At 42.6% G+C, this 21,067-nt stretch overlaps 1 protein-coding gene across 1 annotated transcript in view; it reads right to left on the bottom strand.

The window, feature by feature from the left end:
* The window catches only part of PAPPA2 (pappalysin 2), a 256,009-nt gene that overhangs the window by 23,162 nt on the left and 211,780 nt on the right, over positions 1-21,067 (bottom strand). Inside the window, exon 20 of the mRNA XM_029933088.1 lies at positions 12,152-12,223. Within this exon, the coding sequence (XP_029788948.1) occupies positions 12,152-12,223 (72 nt within the window). The remainder of the gene's footprint in view (positions 1-12,151; positions 12,224-21,067) is intronic.

Below are 21,067 nucleotides of genomic sequence, written 5' to 3'. Positions count from 1 at the left end.
CTACCTTTGGAGAGATTTCTGCTTGGCTTTAGGCTGATGTAAGAAGTGAGAAAAGTAACGAAGGGAAAAAATAACAAAATAAGGTCTGTGGTCAGGGACATCGTTTTCCTTCCACAGAGGCATAAACTCTGCTGAAGGAACTGGTAGTAACAGTGTGCGGTTCACTGAGCATGTACTACACCCCAGGCTCAGTGCTGGTAAAAATAGGAATTGAATTTGTCTCTATATCAGTTCCGTCTATACACCCCACTTGAATGATCATAAAAAAATTTTAAAAAGGTATAAGAGAATATGAGAAAGAATGACAGCCAACAGAGAATTGAACATTTAGGGTGGTGGAAAATGGATGGGTGAGCAGGAACTGATATCACAAATTTGAGAAAACAGAAACCTAAATGTCTGAAATGCCACAGAACCCCAAAAAAGCTCAGGAATTGTAAGTGTCAGGTTTCCCTACAGGCAGCGAATACGTGTGTGTGTGTGTGTGTGTGTGTGTGTGTGTGTGTGTGATGGTCTCAGAAAGCTCAAACCCCATCTTCCATGTTAGGAAGTCAGTTAATAATGTCCTAATTGAAGAAAGAAAATCAAGATTAGCAGAAGAATTATTAAAAAGATATGTGTGTGGATAGAGATGTTTATAGATGTAATTTCCAGAGAAATAAAAGAAATGAAACAAAAGAAGGAAAGGAGACGGAAAAGGATCGTCTCTGCCCAGGGAGCCTGATGTCGGATAGCAGACGGCCGGGCACTGCTCATCTTCCAAATAAACCCAGGGGTGCCCAATGGCTCTCTAAAGTAGGTGCAGGTATTACTTTTATAGAATTAAAGTTCAGTTTAAAAAATATTACACAAAAATATAACAAATGAGGGTGCGGCTGAGATTCAAACTCATTAGCCTGGGGCTGAAATGTGTGGCCTTCCTTCTACACAGTGGTGCTGGCTGCAATTTGCAAATAGTCGCAATCAACTTGGGAGTGTCACCCTCTTTGTCATGACTCACTGCTGGGTTAGGCAGAACAACAGACCCACCAACACACACATTCACACACACAATATGTGTATAGGTATGCACTGTACTTTAGAGACTAAAAAATAAGGTAAGAGATTTAATAGCGTACCTTGCTACCACTCAGCCATTATAATAAAGCATATAATCAAATAATTCTACTTAAAAGAAATATGGATTTTAGAATGAACTAGGAATGACTCAAACTATATGCACTTTCTGAAGGAGCTTGCCTCTAAAACTATTTAATAAAGACATTGAGCCAATGATCATGGTGGTAAATAATATACTAACCAATGCGCTATAAATTCGCTAACAGTCTCAGTGCATGTATTTGAGTCGTGCTTAACTGTTTTAAAACACATTTTAGAAGCACAGTGGGGAGTTCTGGGGGAACAATGTCTCTGTGAAAAGTGAAAAGGGGTAGAGGTTTTTATGGATAGAACCTGATTATATATGCTCGCTGCTATTTCTAACCTCAGTTACAAGCATGAGGAAGCATCTGGAAGGTCGGGCAGGTTAAAGAAAAGAAGGTAGCATTTCTGTCATGCCAGTTTTGCAGGCGGGTGATATTTATATTGCCTTTAAGCCCAGGCTAGAAATGATAAAGAAAAAGAACAGAAAAATAAGGAAAAGCACAGAGAAATCAGAAAAAGGGTGTGGTGGGAGGAGAGAAAGGGACAACCTGGATGGATGTAGTAGAGAGAATTAGCAGAGGGAGAAAGCAGCCCACCCAGGAAGCCTAGAAGAAAAAGAAAGCCAAATGCAGCCCCGTCAGAAAGCCTCCCAGGAGGCACAGCGTGGCTCCAGGGAGTTTAAGAGAGGCATAAATTCTCGTGAATGTTGTTAATCTAGATGAGGTTTTACAATTTGCACGGTCGTGCTTTCCGTGTTACACTTTTTTAAAAAGTGAGGGGGGCGGAACACACACAATGGTTTTAGCTTTCAAAATGAAAACCTAGTCCTGATTAACATTTGGAGCCTGATTTTCAGAGATTCCAGCTGCAAGGTCTAAAGTGGAGCCCTGAACCGAACAGGACCCTGGATAGGCCGAAAGATGTTCCCAGGGTTTTCAGCCTTGTGCAGATACTGCACAAAACTGGCAGCGACGTTGATTCACAAACAAATCTCGAGGGGTTCGGAATTTGGCAGTCACTGTGCCTGGAAGACATTCCCAACTTAAGCTAATTTTCCATTTTTCTCTGAATTTTAACACGGCTAACACATATTTAGATTTAGATTTGTAAGAACCTACACTATCCCTTCCAGAAGCGGAGTGGCTGTCCTTGCTATTGGCATTGGGCTATTATTCTGGACATAATTAGCATTTTTATGGCCCCTTTTCACCCACAGATCCTAAAGGACTTGGCAAGAATGTAAAAGACATGTCAGCCCATATGATCTGTCCTCTGAGAATGAGCAGGGAAGGAAATGATTATTATATCTGATCCGTAAACAGCTGAAACGTGGCAGAGAAGTTTAATTGATGGCTATTATTCAAATGACAAAATATAAATGGAAAGGGAATGGGAAGTTAAACTACTTCACACCCACACAGGGCACAAGTGATAAAGTTCGAATAGAACATTTGGGTTTCTGCACATGGATATCATAAAAAGGATTCATTTTTCTCTTTTCACTAAGGAATTTATAAAGACATACTCAAGTGAAAATTGGGGGATATTTTTTGTTGTTGTTTTTGTTTTTTAAGAACCAGTACCCATTCTACCTGGTCACACTTCGAAGTTAAAGCCTTGGGCGTTTATTAAAAGTGACTTGTGACTATCTGGTGATGGCACAGTATTTCTAAAGCATGGTCTGGGAGATGAATCTTAAGGGTAGAAATGAAAAAAGATGGAGAAGAGAATGGCTTGATAGGTTTCACCATGAGGCTAAGGGGAAGAAAACAGAGAGGTGAGGAATCAGACAGGCATTGATGCATTCTTCAAGTCCCCCACAACTGTCATTGGGCTATTCCCCTCCAGCTCTACAGCAAGCAGGTCTCAAACCCGGGAGTGCATTGGAACCATCCGGAGGGCCCGCACAGCCACTTGCCGACCCCCCCCCAGGGCATCTGAGCCCAGGGTGGGAGCTGAGAGTCTGCCGCATCTCTAATTACGTCAGGTGCGTCTGGCCGTGGCCCTGGAACATTCTGGGTCTCTGCAGGTGCAGGCCCCAGCCCTATGGGTGAAACACATAACTGTCTGACTCACTTCGGTCTCCAAGTATTTCACTTGGGAGAAAATGTCCCTTCCTGCTTTCGTGCGGGAGAGCCTGCCACTGTAGCTGCCACAGGGAATGTGGGATTTCTGCTCTGGGGTCTCCCCGACACTCACATGTTTCGTTTCACCATTAAGAATAAGGGTCCCTCAAATTTATGAGCGTGGTGATGGGTTTTGTCACCTGCTGTGGAGCTTCACATGGTCAGATAGGAAGAACTAGAATGCTGTAACTATTAACGCACGTGCGCGCACACACACGCACGCACACACACGCACACACACGCACGCACACACACGCACGCACACACACTGCCAGTCTCTCCCATCCCTGACCTCAGATCATTTTATTCAGATCTGTACGCAGTCTGAGCTCCAGAATAAAGCACATCCTTTAGAACAGGATTTTTTAGTCGGACTCTAGTGCCCCTCTCTTGGCTCAAACTCCGGGCAAGAAAACAAGGTACAATAAAACCTCGATTTTCATGCCATCATTTCCACATCATGAATTATATAGTGGCCCCTGCATCCCATAGATCTAACAGCAGTGAAGCCAGGCAGTGCCCGTGAGCGATCAAGAACATAGCTTACAGGGCTACCATCTGGAATATAAATAATGAAAGGGAGGCAGGGAGAGGTCCAAGACAACACAGAAGAAAGAATCCAAGGAATGGTGTAGCAGATGGAATGAATTAGTGATGGAAGCATTGTTGGTATCAACTACTAAATGTGTAAAAAAAATACAACTGCCCACCTACATTTAAATAAATGCAGCCACTCTGCTGAAGCTAAATCTGTCCCCAACTTCCTCTCACCTGGTCTTTCCACCCCCGATTTGGTCCTCTACAAATTCCTATCAAGGGTGTACTACAGTAACAATACATCAAAATATCTCTACCAGTTGCTTTAAGAAAACACTAATATATTTACATTTAAATCCATGGCATGCAGGATCTGCAGGGAAAGAGAATACCAAAGCATGTTCTGTATATGAGGCAGCAGAAAACGTAACCATGTCAGAGAGAGGACATACACATCCCCTTAAAATGCTCCAAAAGGCGAATATGCCTTTTAAACACATGTCTTTATAATCTTGTATGAAGTCTAATACTTCCAGGATATTTCACACAGACTTAAATAGTTCATTCAGACTTTAAGCCCATTATTTTGTTTCATTCTTACTGGGGGGTGGTGACTGAACTCTTCTGTAGGGAAAATCTTTACTACATGGGTCTTTATCCTTCTCTTCTTTGGCTTAAAAATTTCCATTTCTTTGTTTCTTTTTTCCCCTAAAGGAAATCAAGCTTATCAAGCTTTTGATATTATTTTTGTTACCTTCAACGTGTTCTATATTTTCTAATGGCTATGGAAGCTAGACCAAGAGAGAAAATAGGTTCAGACCAGTGGTAAGAAGAACAAAAAAAAGACAATGAAACCCTCAGATTTTCTGTAGGTCCCACTTCTAATCACTGTCATGGAGCCTGTTATTTTAAGCTGCTGTATACCCCTGATGAGACAGAATTAAAAATGTTTTTCACTATAATTTTAAAACAATACAGTGTCCTCTGGCTTCCAATGATTTAAGTTTTACTACTATTTGCCAGATGCTTCTACCTCTATCCTTGACCTTTCTGAACGGCATTCTATGTCAGGTGACTTCTTCATTTTTTAAAGAACTATCAGAAGATGGATCCTTCATCCCAAGATTCAAGGCACTGCTATATTATTATCTATGAGTGTATTAATGTATCCCTGCCCAGTGTTTCTCAAAATGCTGTTGAGAATCGCCTGTATTAGAAGCTCCTGGGGCATTTGTTAAAAAAAGAAAAATCTTTGGGGCACCTGGGTGGCTCAGTCGGTTAAGCGTCCCACTTTGGCTTAGGTCAAAATCTCGCAGTTTGTGAGTTTGAGCCCCACATCAGGCTCTGGACTGACAACTCAGAGCCTGGAGCCTACTTCAGATTCTGTATCTCCCTCTTTCTCTGCTTCTCTCCTGCTCGTGCTCTGTCTCTCTTCCTCTCAAAAATAAATAAATATTAAAAAATGAAAATAAGAATAAACAAAGGCAAATTCTTGGACCTCACACAAGACTTACTATGTAAGAATGAGGAGGTAGGGGCAGAACCTAAGAATCTTCATTAAAAAATTTTAAATGTTTTTTATTTATTTTTGAGAGACAGAGAGAGACAGTGCAAGCAGGGGAGGGTCAGAGAGAGAGGGAGACACAGAATCCGAAGCAGACTCCAGGCTCTGAGCTAGCTGTCAGCACAGAGCCCGACGCGGGGCTCGAACCCACGAACCATGAGATCTGACCTGAGCCAAAGCCGGATGCTTAATCGACTGAGCCACCCAGGTGCCCCAAGAATCTTCATTTTAAAAATAAGAACCCCAGGTAATTCTTAAGCACATTTTTAATAAGAATGACCCACCAAGTCCTTTGGCTGTGTGAAATGAGTAACGATGGGAGTGTAGCTGAACAAGTCTTGAGTGTTCCACTGAATGCGCCACCCCACTCAGCACAATCTACAGTAACGATCCATCTCTGGTCAAACTCCTTAACTTCCATCTTAAATGGGGGAGAGGGAGTAGCTCATTTGAACTGGTATGACACATCTGCTAAGTTCAGAAGTGATTTCTCCTTGGGGCCTCTGGGTGGCTCAGGTGGTTGAATGTCCAACTCTTGGTTTTGGCTCAGACTGTGATCCAGGGTCATCAGGCTCTGTGCTGATCATGGAGCCTGCTTAAGATTCTCTCTCTCTCTCTCTCTCTCTCTCTCTCTCTCTCCCTCCCTCGCTCCCTCCCTCTGCCTCTTTCCTCCCACTCTCTCTCTCTCTAATAAATAAAACAAAAAAAAATTTAATTAAAAAAGAAGTGATTTCTCCTTTGTCTCTCTGACAAATCATTCTGTCACAAAACAAGACAGTAAGGGTCTTGGATTTAGAGGAGACTGTTCTAGAACTGTTTCTAGTAGAAAATCAAACTTGCAGACATGTAGCCATTATTGTTCAACCCCCTTTGCCTTTAAAACAGTATGTATTGGGATGCCTGGGTGGCTCAGTCGGTTGAATAAAACGATATATAATGCACAGCCTCGCCTCCAGTTTTCTGAGGGCTCCTTATTCTCTTAAGAACATCAGAATGGCTTAGACAGGGCCCTAGAGAGTCTTCATCAGCGATCCTTTATCAAATCTCCCTCCAGCCTGGCCCCTTCCCCCTCAGGGTCTATGTACAGACATGTGTCCTGCCCGCCTGCCCGTCACTGCCTTGGGAGGAAGGATAGTGGCAAGAATCCTAACATTCATTCTGAAACAGAAGCCATTCGGTGGTACTGATATGTAAAATTCAATTAATGTTTATCACACACTCAACTGCTGTTTAGTGAGCATTCATACAATTGGTGCTTGTGTGTCCTTTATCATGTTCTGACTCTCCTATCTACCCTGTATGAGTCTGAATTTTCTCTTGCCAGCTAGGACCAGCATGGAAGTAGTAAAACCAAAAACAGGACTGGCCTGGAACTGATGCCAAGAAAGGACAGTGCCAACAGATTCCCAAAGTGCAACCCGTCCATTGAGTAAGGGATCAAGGCTAATCAAAGAGGCCACAAATCGGAACAGTGGCCCTTTAAGAGAAGGACCCATGGGCATAACTAAGATAAAAAATCTAATCAAAATCTTAATCCTTTGATCCAGATCAAAAATTCCCAGAAACAAGGGGGTTTGCAGTGATTTCTGAAAAATTAGCGAGACCCACACTCTACTGAAGTGTGACCTCTCCGAACGCCCCAGACTGCATCCTTGTGGGTTGTGTCTCCAGAGTTTTCTGAAGCCAGTGTCTTACCAACAAGTTTAAAAGATAAATTATGTCCATCTAATTGAAAGCAGAGGGAACTTAAATTCAGAGAAGTTAGTTGACTTGCCTAAGGAATCATGTGATGAAGGATGGAAGTGAAGTTCAAGCCTTCCTCTATGCCCCAGATGGCCTTTCTTCTGCTAGTCCATGTGGCCCCTCACCGTATCTATTGCAAGCCCTTCTGATTCTGTGCACAACAGGGCTTTTATTCTTTATTTCTCTTTCTATCCCTTCCCTGCCTCTACTTCCACTGTGCTGGTTCTCAGAAGCCTGATCCAATCTTTTTCAATTTAAGACTCTCAAAGTCAAAGTTCGACATTCAAATCTCTGCTCCTGCCTTTAGGGGCATAGAAGCAGGTGTCACGGAAGAATTAGGCTATATGTTTCAGTGGGATACAAAATAAATAAAGCACACATCTGACCATTTGGGAGCTTCTAGTCTGTTGGAAGGATGGACCTATCCCATAACCTTGAAATAATGTGGTAAGTGAAATGATAGGCATTTGCAAGTGTATATATAAGAGTTGCTAAGAGAAACGGCAGTTAATGCCCAGAGAGACTTACTTGAAATTCCCACACAATCATAAAAGGCTTCCTAAGTTTTCCTGGAAGCCTGAGGCACATCAATTAACCATGACTACCTATAGTAAATAATAAACGCGGATGAAGATAGAAACTGGGTATGAGTTGACTGCTTCTTGAGTCTTAATATATATAAGTATTTCAATAAAACCCTGAACCCACGTAGTTAGCAAGGGTAGAGTCAGCATTTGATCCTAATCATTATAATGCACTTCTTCTACCTCTGTCTTTCACAGTTCCCATTTTTAAAACAAGACACTCTACACAAAAAAGGGGTGAAGAGAGAATCCCAGAAACCATAATCCCAAATGGAGGCTGCTGACAATAAACTTGCAAGAAATTCATGCTCGTGGAAAATGTGGCCCCAAAACATAGGTCAATGGGCACTCCATTTTAATCATCCGGCAGGAAAGAAATTAATCTTTTCTATCCAAAAGGTGGCTGTAAGTGTGGTCTCTGTTCCCAGCTGCATTCCCTGGAACACAAGGTGTTCTTAGTCTAAGTGGAACGTACAGTTGTGGACTTTGGCAGAATTAATAAATATGACTTATGAAAGAGCAAAAAAGAAGAAAAGGAAGGAACGAAGTGAAAAAAGACAGAGGGTAACACATGTGATAGGACAGTATCATAGTGTTCATGGATGGAGGGAACACTCACTTCAATTACGCCCCACAAAATGCAGACACCCCCTTTCCTTTCTCTTTCTCTTGCCTTGCTGGGAAAAGAGTATGCTTTATTGGAGGAACATTTGGCAGAATAAGTGTTTGTTTTCTGCACAGTTATCCTAGACTATTTGTACACTTGTCTGTGATTTTAATGAGCACAGGTCTGGAAGTAGGAAGATCAATCAGGAAACCAATACAGTAGCCCAGGTGAGGAATGTTGCGGCCCCAGCGAGGGGCTGAGGGGCTCGACAGTAGGAATGTGGAGAGCTGCTCACGTGATGAACTGGTGACCGACTGACCTGGTGACTGATTAGACACGGCAGCCGTCTCCAAGTGGTCGGTGAATGATGGATCTCAGGGGGCTTCCCACAGGAATGGCCTGTTTCCTTCTCTTCTCTTGTTCTGTCCCTTTTCCCACCCTCAGACTTTGCACCCACTACTCCCCTTCAGGCCACATCAGCAGTTCAGCCTTGCGCCTTCTGCTTTACTCATTCAGTAAGCACTCACAAAGTGGCTAATAGATCACAACAAATGTCACTACTTTATAACCATGGACCAGACATGGCAGACCCTTAAACACTCTGTATACATTATCACATTAATTCCTTGACCCAGTTCCTTAAAATAGTCTTGTTGCCCCCTCTTCCCAGTACAGATTAAGACGTGAAGGCTCACACCACTCTGCTGGCATAAGATTTGAACCTGTATTGTTCCAAACCTTTACACCCACTAAGCTACCCTTCCTTGCCCATTCATAACTTACAAAAGAAATAGAAAACAATTGGAGAGTTGGGTCAAGAAAGATATGAGGAGTGTCAGCTTAAGTTTCAAGAAACAACTAGAAAACCCGAATTTAACCTATGAACAGGTTTGGACCACAGATATGTAGTAGGCACGTATTCTAGCTGAGATGGTGGGAACATAGGTGACAATGAGAAGGCGGCATTATTGACACAGGGTTGGCAGAGAAAACCTCAGAGCTGTCTCTTATAGAACGTAAGAGGCATAGAATGCTGGTGGACTGAAAGCTAAAGCTTGTGGCAAAGGGGATAGGACACCAAGGAGCAGAACTGACACAAAGTGGGATGTGGATAGCAGGCTGGCGAGCTGATGGATTCACGGTCTTGGGCTCGCTGAGCAGAATGAAGAATAAGGTGCTCCACTTGGCCAAGGCTGGATGGCTGAAGGGGACATCTTGCAGTAATACTCAGTATCAGAGAGAAGAAAAAAAAAAAAAAAGGAGATTCCAGGGAACAAATGTCTAATTTGAGCTCAGACTTCTGTGCAGCACTTTTTAAAAACTTCCTCTCATCCACCGAGCCCTCTTTGGTTTATCTTGCCTCTGGGTCTGTTTTCCCTCTGTCTGTCTTTGACGCTTTTCAGTTGCCCTTAATATATTTAGCTGACTTTTTCCAGTAAAGAATTAGGTGTCTGCCAACCGGCCAGTTCCAGCCTCTCTCACTCTTTCTCTCCCAGCCTCACTCCCTCTCTTACCACTTATTTCTTCAGTTTCTCCCCCTTCTCTTCCCCTGTCTGACTTGATTCCTTTTTTTGTGTGTGGGCACTGAGTCTACTTTTTCTTTGCTTCTTCCTCCCACCCTTACATGGTTCTTTTATTTCCTTTTTTCTTTTCTCCTCCTAGCCTCTGCTGGGAAACCAGAAGCAAAATCTTCTCCTTTCAAACCCTGTCCTACCCAGAGAGTCCCAGGAAATACTGTAGAATGATCAGAACGGAATTGATACTGGTTAGAATTACTCCCAGACAAAGAAAGCTTCAAATTGGGGATCCATAGATTGGGAAGCTTCTTGACTGCTCCCACAGTGGCCAGGCGGTGGCTCTCAGAACTTCAGTACTTTTCAGAAGCATCTGGAGGCCTTGTTAAAAACACAGATCGCTGGGCCCCACTCCCAGAATCTCCAAATCAGTAGGTGTGGGATGGGGCCTGAGAATGTGTTTTTCTACCAGGTTCACTGGTTATGCCAATCATGCTGGTCCAGGGGCCACACCCTCAGAACCACTGGAGGCTCAGCTGTGCCTGGCAGCAGGTGGGCAGGGGAATCAGAGGAGGGAGTGGAGTTTTGTTCCTTGTCACATCATCAAAGGGACTGATGGGAGCCTAGGAAGCTCAGCATAAGGGATCCGGAGGATGTGCTGGGGGTGCAGGGAGGAGGGAAAGACACATGAGGAAAGCTCTGTGTTGTAACCTTCTGGGAAACACGGAAGCCAGCTCCCAGCCCTGTCACCCGCCCTCCCTCCTGCCATCACAAATTGAAGCAGCAGAAGGGAATTCTCAGGATCCCTTTGATCTCTTCCCAGTTCTGAGTCCTCTGTCTGTTTATCTCCCTCCTTCCCTGGCCTCCTCTCCTCCCTTCTTACCCCCTGCCCAGTGGATGAGTCACTGCCCCTCCTCCCCACCCCACTGCCATCTGTTTTTCTAATGATGGCAGAAGATGAGCTGTTTTGTTGGCCCGGGCTGTAACAAAGCACACTCTCTGCTAGCATTTTTCCTGATGGACTCTCAGAATGCTATTTTATTGGTATCATTTCCCCACCCAGTTTTCCCTTTGTCTCAAACCCCACCCTTTCCCCCTCTTTGGCCTCATGTAGATCCCAGTTTCCCAGAATTAGATAAAGAGAAACAGAGAGACAGAAGAATCTAGGGATAGACAAGTATGTGGGTTGGGTGCGTGTGTGGGGACTGGGGGGAGGGTGTTGGAAACCAGGGGCAGTTCAATGGCTCTCGCTAGCACACAGGGAGCAACCAGAATTACCCAAGTTATCACTGCTAAGTGGTTTAATTACTTGCAGTGAGAAATTTGAAGGGCAAAACCTACTGTGACTGAGTGCTTATTCCTGGGGTGAGAGGGTTCAATAGATGAGAGAGAGAGAGAGAGAGAGAGAAGTGTCCCTCTCCCCAAAGCCAGGATTTCTGGGTCATTCTCCCCCTCGCCCTCCCTCCCCCAAGGCTCTGCCTCATTCTTGACTCTTCTTCACAAGAACTCCTGTTAATCTAGCTAAGGACTTCACAGCGAGCTAAATCCCCTACTGGAAGGAGTACATAGGATTCCCTGAGGAAGTAAAGGTCTGGTTTGAGTTAACCAACAGTGGGTTCCGGGTCTGCCTCAGAGGTTGAAGACAGATTCCTGTGTGACCCAGGCGCTTGCTAGAAGTGAGGGAAGCCCACTAGGTAAGGAGCCGTGGGGGAGAGGGGAGCATCTTGCTGACCAGAGGGCGGCTGCCCTTTGCGGCTGCAGCTGTCGCTCAGATCCAGCTAACTGTTGTCTCGGTTGCCAGACAGTCTTGTTTTCCAAGAGACAAATCAGGACAAAGTGTTTTAGATTGATTTTTATTTGGAGTATGTATGTACGTGTGTGGGATGTCACATACACATACACAAATTTTCTGTGAAATCCCTATTTCTAAATATTGGCAACCAGAACGAAATTGTTCTCAGCCACTGTGCTGGCCAAGCAACCTGTCGGTAGGTAGGCCGTCATCGGTCTGCAAAGTCCTGATCGAACTGAGCTCAAGGAAGGTCCAGTTACAGAATCCCACAACCATAAAAAGTTCTGATTTGCTTTTTGGCTTATTTTTTTAATTAGGTCATTTAAAAGGAGGGTCTGGAGAGCTTGCTAAAAAAGAAAGAAAGAAAGAAAGAAAGAAAGAAAGAAATCCTAATATCTATAATTTGAAAATTAGAGAGCTAAATTTAAGAGATTAAACCAAGGCCATAGGAGTGAGACCCTGCATTAGGAAGACTCAGGTCCCTGTGAGTTAAGCAGACCAGGCCCCTCTGGTGTGGGTCTGGGAGGGGCAGCAGACTTACCTCACATGACTGGATGCAGTGGATGAGGAAGGGCGGTGGGTGCCACTGACGCCGCCCAGTGCACACGATGCTCTGAAGGGGAAGATGGAGAGAACAGAAAACAAAAACAAGGACCGCTGGTCAGTAAGAGAAGGGGCAAACCCTGAGCTCACCCCACCAGCCCAGCCCCGTTCCCTGAGGAGGGAGACCCTGACTGCACCCCGTACAGAGGGTGGAGGCCGGTGGTCTTGCCTGTGGAAGTGCTAGCATCTGTCCAGATGCCGCCAAGGTGGACCGTTCATCCTCTGCATCCTCTTTCACCCTCCCCTCCCCCACCAAGGTATGAAAATTTCCAGAGAGATGCAGGTGTAATTTTAGAAAGCATCCTCAATGTTGTAATGAGTGCAATTTGGTTCTGGGTTGAATTTTTTTTTCCATCTGTTTTGAAACTTTCAATACCATTACAAGAAATTGTAAGATGGCCGGTTGACCAGGAAGCATGGTGCATTTTTAAAGGCTGAGCAGTATAGCTTCACAAGAAGAGTCGAACTGAAAATGGATCTGAAGAATCCTAAATGAGAAGACCTAGAAGACTAGTGAGTGCCAAGAAAGGGCTGGAGGGTGAGTTGAAAACTCTGCAGCTTCTGTTAGCACCATTTATCCCTTCGCAGTGGGAAATAAAAGGTCTCTGCTGGGCAAACAGGGTTAATGGGACACCACTGGGGCTCAAAATGGCATCCGCATCAAGCTGGTGTGAACAAAAACACATTCATATTAAACACTGGTAACTGTCACTGTCCCAACGGAGGTTTCCAGATGTGCTTAGTTTAAGCAAATACTCATCTACTCTTTGTTGAAAAATAATTACAACCCATTTTCATTGAGTTTTTCCCTTTTAATTTCTGGATCTTTAAAATTTCAAAAGAAACACTTCAGGAAAAGAAAAAGTCCCATAGGAGGCTTCAGGGAGAAAAGGAAATTGATTCTCTCTACAGCTCATCAACTCAAACCATTTGTAGACTTTCATACTCACATTTTAATTCAGTGAGATAGGAATACAGTGCAATCAAAAGAAAAAGAATACATTGGGAGATATGAACTTTCCACAAGATAGCACCTCCAGTAATCGGAAATTATACGTTCTAGAATGTTAAGACTGTGTGGTAATCAGATTGGAGACATTTGCATATGTTACCATGTAAGTATATGAATATATACCTCATAGTTACAAGAATGGGGAACTGTAAGATTTTTCTGTAGTTGTATTGGTATAAACTAAAATACCCGTTTCACAGCCTCCCTAAAGGGGAGATAATACCATAAATCCTACTGAATTCTGAAATTTTAAATTCTACATTGTAATAATATAGAATGTGGCTTGCTTGGTTTAAGTCTTCATTGCACTGGAAAAAAGGATTATAGAGGATTGTATAAATACATAAGGTAAGCACAATAGGAGGGGTTCAGCCTACTAAAAAATGAGGGATTCTGCACTACAAGCTACTTAAGCATCCATTTGCATATAAACAATGGCTCTGCTATCTGGAAAGGATTCCTGTTTATGTTTTAAAACCAGTATCAGTGAAACTCTTAGCTAGCCATGGTCTCAATTTCTTTCTTTTTTTTTCTCTCTCTCATGAACAGAGTGCGTTCGCTCCTTTATTATTCCAAAAAATATATTTTTTCTTTTTTAAATTATTTTTTTTCTTTTATAGTTTATTGTCAAGTTGGTTTCCATATAACACCCAGTGCTCTTCCCCACAAGTGCCCTCCTCCATGCTCATCACCCCCTTCCCCTCCCCCCTCCCCCCTCAGCCCTCAGTTTGTTCTCAGTATTCAAGAGTCTCTCACGGTTTGCCTCCCTCCCTCTCCCCAACTATTTTTCCCCCTTCCCCTCCCCCATGGTCCTCTGTTAAGTTTCTCCTGTTCCACATATGAGTGAAAACATATGGTATCTGTCCTTCTCTGTCTGACTTATTTCACTTAGAATGACACCCTCGAGTTCCGTCCATGTTGCTACAAATGGCCATGGTCTCAGTTTCTAGTGTTTAAAATATCAATGGTTTATGCTTCCTTGTTGTTATCAGATAATGCTACTAGCACAAAACCGGAAGTTGTACCCTTGAAGTGTAAATACACAGCAATTTTTTTCCTTCTCATAGCACCACATTCCCTAAGAATTCTCATTCCCCATTCTTATCAGTCAGACATTCAAATGTATACACGCTTCACTCACTATGAACCAGAGTTGCTGTCCTCAAAGAGGTCAAAGTCTGTGGGGAAGGTAGCTGCAAGAATGCCAGTGCTTCACACAGGAGGATACTTAGCCTCGCACCCTCACAGGATGTCTATGGCCAGAACTTGCTTGAACACGCTGAACTGACTGTGCCAGTTTCTTTTATGCCCACTACACCTTCTACCCATCCACTTCTTTTATAAGTGCAGGAGTTTAGGGGCGCATGGGAGGTTAGGTGTCCAACTCTTGGTTTAGGGTCAGGTCATGATTTCATGGTTACCAAGGTCAAGTTCTGTGTCAGGCTCTGTGCTCACAGCATGCAGCCTGCTTGGGATTCTCTCTCTCTCTCTCTATATATATATATAAGCAAACAAACAAACTTTTAAAATTATAAATAAATAAATAAGTAAATAAATGCAGGAGTGTTGGTGTGTTAACATTTTAGAAACTCTAAGGATGTATTGCAAAGGGGGTTAAAAGAAAGGAAAAGAGTCTGTCTTTACTTTTGATGCATTTTTTCAATGCTCTTTTGACCTATTATCTCCTACTGATGTTTTCTATCTTTGTATTTTTATGTAATTTTATTATCATGTAATACAGATTCATAGAATATAAAATGTATAAAGGGTGCACAGTCTCCCTGTGTAAAACTCCTGATCTCCAGCCACCCAAGTTCCTCAGTTTGAATTTCTGTGTTTTGTTTCATTACAGAGATGTTCTATGCATATGCATACATATATATATGAAATTATTTCCTCATATAAATTCTAAAATGCTATCATTTTATTTTGTACTTTGGTCTGTTGTTTGCTTGCTTGCCTTTATCTCACTTCACAGATTTTCTCGGGGTTCTGTTCATGGTATGGTGTCTGGAATGTTGCATTCCATGGATTACATAGTATTTCATTGCATATATGAGCCATCATATACTTAACCGGCCCCATACTGATGGATATTTAGGTGATTTACAGTCTTTTGCTCTCACAAACAATGCCATGTATAAATCGTTTCATGCATGTGCAACTACTATCTGTAGAATAAATTCATGATCGTAGAATTGAGAATACCCATCTCAATGATTCTTTAATGTTCTATAATTCAGACATGAGATGAATTCAAACTAGCATCTTCCTTAATCTCTATAAAGTTGCAATAGCTTCTGGTACCTGGGTCTATGACCATCCTAGATTGCAAAATCCTTGAGGATAGGAACCATATCCCACTCATACATCTTATCTCAGTGACTTACAGATGATGTTTTACAAGCATCTGTCAACCACTGAATATGATGTTGGAGCTGTTATGCCCAAGTTTCCAATATCATCCTCAAAAACCAGAGACCACCAGGGAGACCGAGTCACGCATGCAAAAGCAAAGGGCTTTATTATTACAGGCTTAGGCTGGCCGGGCCTAAGCTTGGGCTCACAGACTTTACCAGCGCAGTGGATCCGTGCTGAGAGCCCCGAACAAAGGCGGGGTAGGGCCTTTCTGGGTTTTGGAAGGGGGAGTTACAGGAAATTGTGACGCAGGTACAGGAGTCCAATCATTATAGTATAACATCATTGGCAGTAACTTTAACCAATTACAGGATGGACCCAGGACCCTCACCTAGGGCCTAGCTTCTATCTTTAGGCCTGCCCTTAGAAATGTTAAAGGTGTTAGCTGGCCTTTCCTGATTGGGTGTTACAAGGGTGGTCCCTCCTGCCTTGGGCAATGTGTGCCCTTCTATTGTCTAATGATTCTGAGAAGCGGAATTCAGACCAGCAGCTTTACTGGAGCTCCAGGATCCCCCTCTATCTTCTGGCCTATGACCATTGTTCCTCCCATAAGAAAAGATATGCATATGCCATTAACTTACCTACTACTAAATTTTATGGGCAAGTTTGTGGCGGTGAGGTGACAGAGAGGAATGAAATAGAAAGAAAATAAAGAAAAGAGCTAGCTCCTGGTGAGATGAGTTAAATTAATTCAACAAAGGAGCTATTATACTGAAGTAGCTCTGATGCCATGGTGGTCTATGTAAGCAACCCAGGATCTAAGCCTGTAAATGCTTTAAGGTTATGAAACTGAAAACTACAGACAACCAGTCACAAAGAGTCAATGAGGCTGTAAGCTAAAGCCAATCAATAATTTCCTTCCTTTCCTTCCTTTTTTCCTCTACTGTAAAGTCTCTCTTGAGCTTCTCTTGGGGGAGTTCTCCTAACCACCTCTGGTTTGACACTGCCTGATTCAAACAGATTTTTGTTCAAATAAACTCTGAAAAATGTTTCATATGCCTCAATTGACCTTTTACTAGTTCTCTATGATCTTATTTTCTGGAATATTTTTCACAAATTATGATAGTCTATATTACATTTGAAAAACTATAGAAATGGGGCCCCTGGGTGGCTCAGTCAGTTGAGCTGTCTGACTCTCGAATTTGGTTCAGGTCATGATCTCATGGTTTGAGGGATTGAGCCCCAGGTTGGGCTTTGTGGTGGCAGTGCAGAGCCTGTTTGGGATTCTCTCCCACCCTCTCTTTGGCCCTCCCGTGGTTGTGCGCTCTCTCACTCTCGTGCTCTCTTTCTCTCTCTCTCTCAAAATAAATAAATAAATAAACTTAAAAAAAGAAAAACTATAGGAAATAATTGGGAAAAAATCCTTATATTCTCTGTTCAGCTTTATCAAATCTTAATTTGCTGTACCTACTTCCAGAACTTACATTGCTAGAGATTCAATCAACGTCCTCTATATGTATCCCTCCAACCTCATTCTCCTTCTTTCCTCCCTATTGGTAACAACTATTCTGAATTTTTTTAAGTTTATTTATTTGTTTTGAGAGAGACAGAGAGTGAGCAGGGGCAGGAGGGAGGGGAATGGAGAGAGAGAAAGAGAGAGAGAGAGAATTCTAAGTAAGCTCTATACTATCAGCATGGAGCCTGATGTGGGGCTGGAACTCACAACCTGTGAGATCATGACCTGAGCCAAAATTCAAGAGTCGAATGGTTAACCAACTGAGTCACCAAGGTACCCCTCAATTCTTCTGAATTTTTAAATTATTATTTCTATATAATTCTATATGATTACAACAATTGCTATTATACTACTAGCTAGCCACTTGTCAGGTGAATTCATGTGAACAAAGATTTCCAAAAGGAAAACATTCAACAGAAAACCAGTTTAAAGATTTCTCCTTGGTTTGGCCATTTCAAAAGTTTTTAAAAGTAAAAAGGAAGGTGGGAAAAACAAAGGGAAAGTAGGAGGGAGGAGAGACAGAGACAAAAGGACAGAGATGAGAGAGAGACAGAGATAGAGAGACAGAGAAAGAGAGAGAGAGAAGGAAGGAGGGAAGGGGAAGAGGGAAAGGAAGACCAAGTTAAAGGTTATCAGGATAGTCATAAGGCAATGGAAGGCTATTGCCTGGTTAAATGTCTCAGTAAAGGTCACAAGACTGATGGTTAGCCAACATTAATTCTAACATAGAATTGCTCAATTGTTTTTTTTTTTTTAAATCAGGAATAGTTACTTGACAGAATGGGCTAATTACCCCACCCCACAAAGCTCTGCTGCTGTCCAGGTTTGTGACAACTTCCTTATGAATACAAATGTATGCAACGCGAAGTAAAACACAGCACTGTTTTTGCATGTTTTTGTGGACAGTAGCACGTTACCTTGTAGTTTCCTTTTCAAGTTCTTCCCCCCTGTCCTCCAAGACTGTCTTGGACTCGATGCCTTGAGACATACGAACTCAAACTGAAAGCAGATACTTCCATACTTAAAACTGATGGAAAAGAAGGCTTTTTAATGACTCATATCTAAGAGATTTGTCCTCTTGCTGACGGGGGTACGCCAAGTGTCCCTGGAGCTCGGACACAAATGTGCCCATTAAGAGGACACTCTGGGGGACGAGGGAGAGGATGGGGAGACAAGAAGACAAGAAGACGGACAGGAGGGTGAGACGCACTGGTCGGACACCAGGGCTCTGGGAGGGCAATGCCTTCTTTCTCTCTTCCCGCTTCGATCTTCCTCTTAAGACATTTTGTTTTTGTTTAAGGGATTATTAATCCTTTGGGGACCAATTTGGGAAAACAAAGCCAGGAATTACAAGATGTGTTTTGACTCGAACAATTCTGGTGAAGAGCTGGGGAGGGAGGGATTCCCTGCAGTGGTGACAATCTTTGCAAGCCTCACATGTGTAGCCACAGGAAAATCTCATTAGTTTGGACCTCACTAATTCCTAATTGTGATAGACTAAAAAAAGAAAAAGAAAAGCATTGTTCAGGCTGTGACAGAATGAATTTATGAAGCAAACTAATAGAGGAAATGAGATGTTATGATGGGTGCTTTTGTACTTCAGAACAGAACGCTTTCAAGTGTAATTTAGAAAAGCTCATTTACATGCAAACAATTGCCACATTATGTATAAAAAAATCATCTCCCCATGAAATCAGATTCTTGAAGGACCACTGCTTTAACAGCGTAAGTCAAAATGTTAATTTGCCTACTTTAAATGGCATGTCTCAAGATATAAGAAAACACCCTCTCAACATGGTGGTTAAAGACAGTCATAAAGATTCAACCTTACAGAGGCTTCTGGAAAAATCAAAAGGTTTGGCTTGAGAAAGAGCTCGTGGAGCCAGGGGCCTCTCTCTTCATCAGAGCAATGGATGAAATGAGTGATGTGCTGAGATCTGAGGATGAACATAAACATTGCTACTCTTGAGAAGCTTACAGTTTAGGGACAGAGTGACAGAAAAGAAGGAAAAGAAAGGAAAACAATGCAGATGAGGAAGAACAGGGATGAGAAAGCACACGGTGCTCCCACAAAAGTCTGAGGGAAGCTCCTCCCGCACACTCAGCTCAGGCTCCCCAGACAGAAGGGTGTCCAGACCCTACCCAAGATGCGCAGGAGGCGGTAGAGCAAAAGATCTTATTTCTGGATGTGAGCAATGGTCCTGACTGGGCACTTGGCTGTCTCCTGCATCCCAAGGGCCAGGTTCCACTGCTCGGTCACCTTGACTGGCAGGCCTTTATTTGACAGCCAAGAAGCCCTTTTGTTTGGTGTCCTCTCTTTCTGCCAGGATATTTCTCTGTGGATGTCGCCACCATAGAAAGGTCTAGGTCTCTGTGTGCAGTAAGTGAAGAAGGAAGACACCTTTGCAAAAACAAAGACCCAGAAAGCCCATCCAAGCCTTTCACATCCTTACCTCGTGCCCTTGAAACATTTACAAGTCATAGCAATTTTCATCCTTACTCTCAGCCTCACGACCAAAGCAGTACGAAGCTGCTTCTTCAGTCGATGTTCAAATAGGAAACAATGAAAGGCCATTAATTCTCTTCCTAGCCCCATTTGTAACAGGGACAAACAGGGGCACCTGGGTGGCTCAGGTGGTTAAGTGTCTGAGTTCGGCTCAGGTCATGATCTCATGGTTCATGAGTTTGAGACATGTGTCAGGCTATGTGCTGACAGCCCAGAGCCTGGAGTGTGCCTCAGATTCTGCATCTCCCTCTCTCTCTCTACCTGTCCTCTGCTCTCTCTCTCTCTCTAAAAATAAACATTAACATTTTTTTTAAAAAGACAAACAAATGATCTATACTTTCTGTCTATATACACACATGCATACACACAAATAAGCAAAGTACAGAACTTATAGAACAATACTTTTCTTTTTCATAGAGATAGCTGGTAATATTCGTTTAGAGATGAAGATTTCCAAAGGTATGATTTGTAGTAAATGAGATGAAACTTCACTTTCACTGAATTCAGAATTATATGCTAAAATCCAGGCAAGACATTTCAAAAGTGTTATATTTGATTTTTAAAACAACCCTGGAAGATAGATAGTATTATCCTCACCCTTGCTGATGCACAGAGGAGTGACCGAGGGGAAAGTATCTGAACCCAGAAGGGGCTCACTCTTCTTTATGCCAGTTGCTACTTGGGGTTTTCATCAAACCCCCAGGTTACCTAAGTCCTCAGCAATTCTTCCTTTAACAAAAAGTGTATTATTCCAGGAGTCAAGTATCATTTGCAGGAATAAAGATCAGTAGAACTTCCCAGAGGAAGGCATATAAACTGTGGTATATAAAAGGTATACTTGATTGTTCTTTAAAAATAATCTCTTTCCCAATAAGGGATAGTAGTGTTAGAGGGAACTGTGTCTCTAAATGATTTTTGTTAGACTTTATGGAGAAGGAAGAGGAGTGTGGGGGTTCTCATGGTTGAGAGGAGTGATTTCTTTTCTATTTGATAATCTAAACACACACAAGGTAGGGAAGAAATGATCATAGCAAACAGGGAGATCTGGGGGAGATCACACTGGATTTGGAATCAGACAAGCCGATTGTACTTCTTTCTCCATTTCTTGTTAGCTGTGCGAGCTTGGCCAGATCATCCAACATCAAATTTGTTGGTAAAACAAGGGTAATAAAATCCTGCTTTCCTAGTTCATTAGTTTGTGATAAGATTAAAATGAAATTGTAAGTATATAAAATTATATATTTTATGTATATACAACTTTGAAAACAATAAAGGGCTATCTAAACACAAGATATCATTTTTATTACAAAGAATGAAGTCATTGGAAGCAGACTAGAGAAAATGATACAATTTAATTCATTTGCTCTGTAGTCTTGCCAGATAAAAAGGTATTTGAAGAATGGGAGCTAGGGATTTGCACGAAATAAGGACATCACCATTTACTAAACAAATGAGCCAGGCT

This window comes from Suricata suricatta, chromosome 3 (genome assembly GCF_006229205.1).
Source record: "Suricata suricatta isolate VVHF042 chromosome 3, meerkat_22Aug2017_6uvM2_HiC, whole genome shotgun sequence".
In the NCBI taxonomy this organism is placed as follows: Eukaryota; Metazoa; Chordata; class Mammalia; order Carnivora; family Herpestidae; genus Suricata; species Suricata suricatta.
This window is presented reverse-complemented; position numbering and strand designations above follow the sequence as displayed.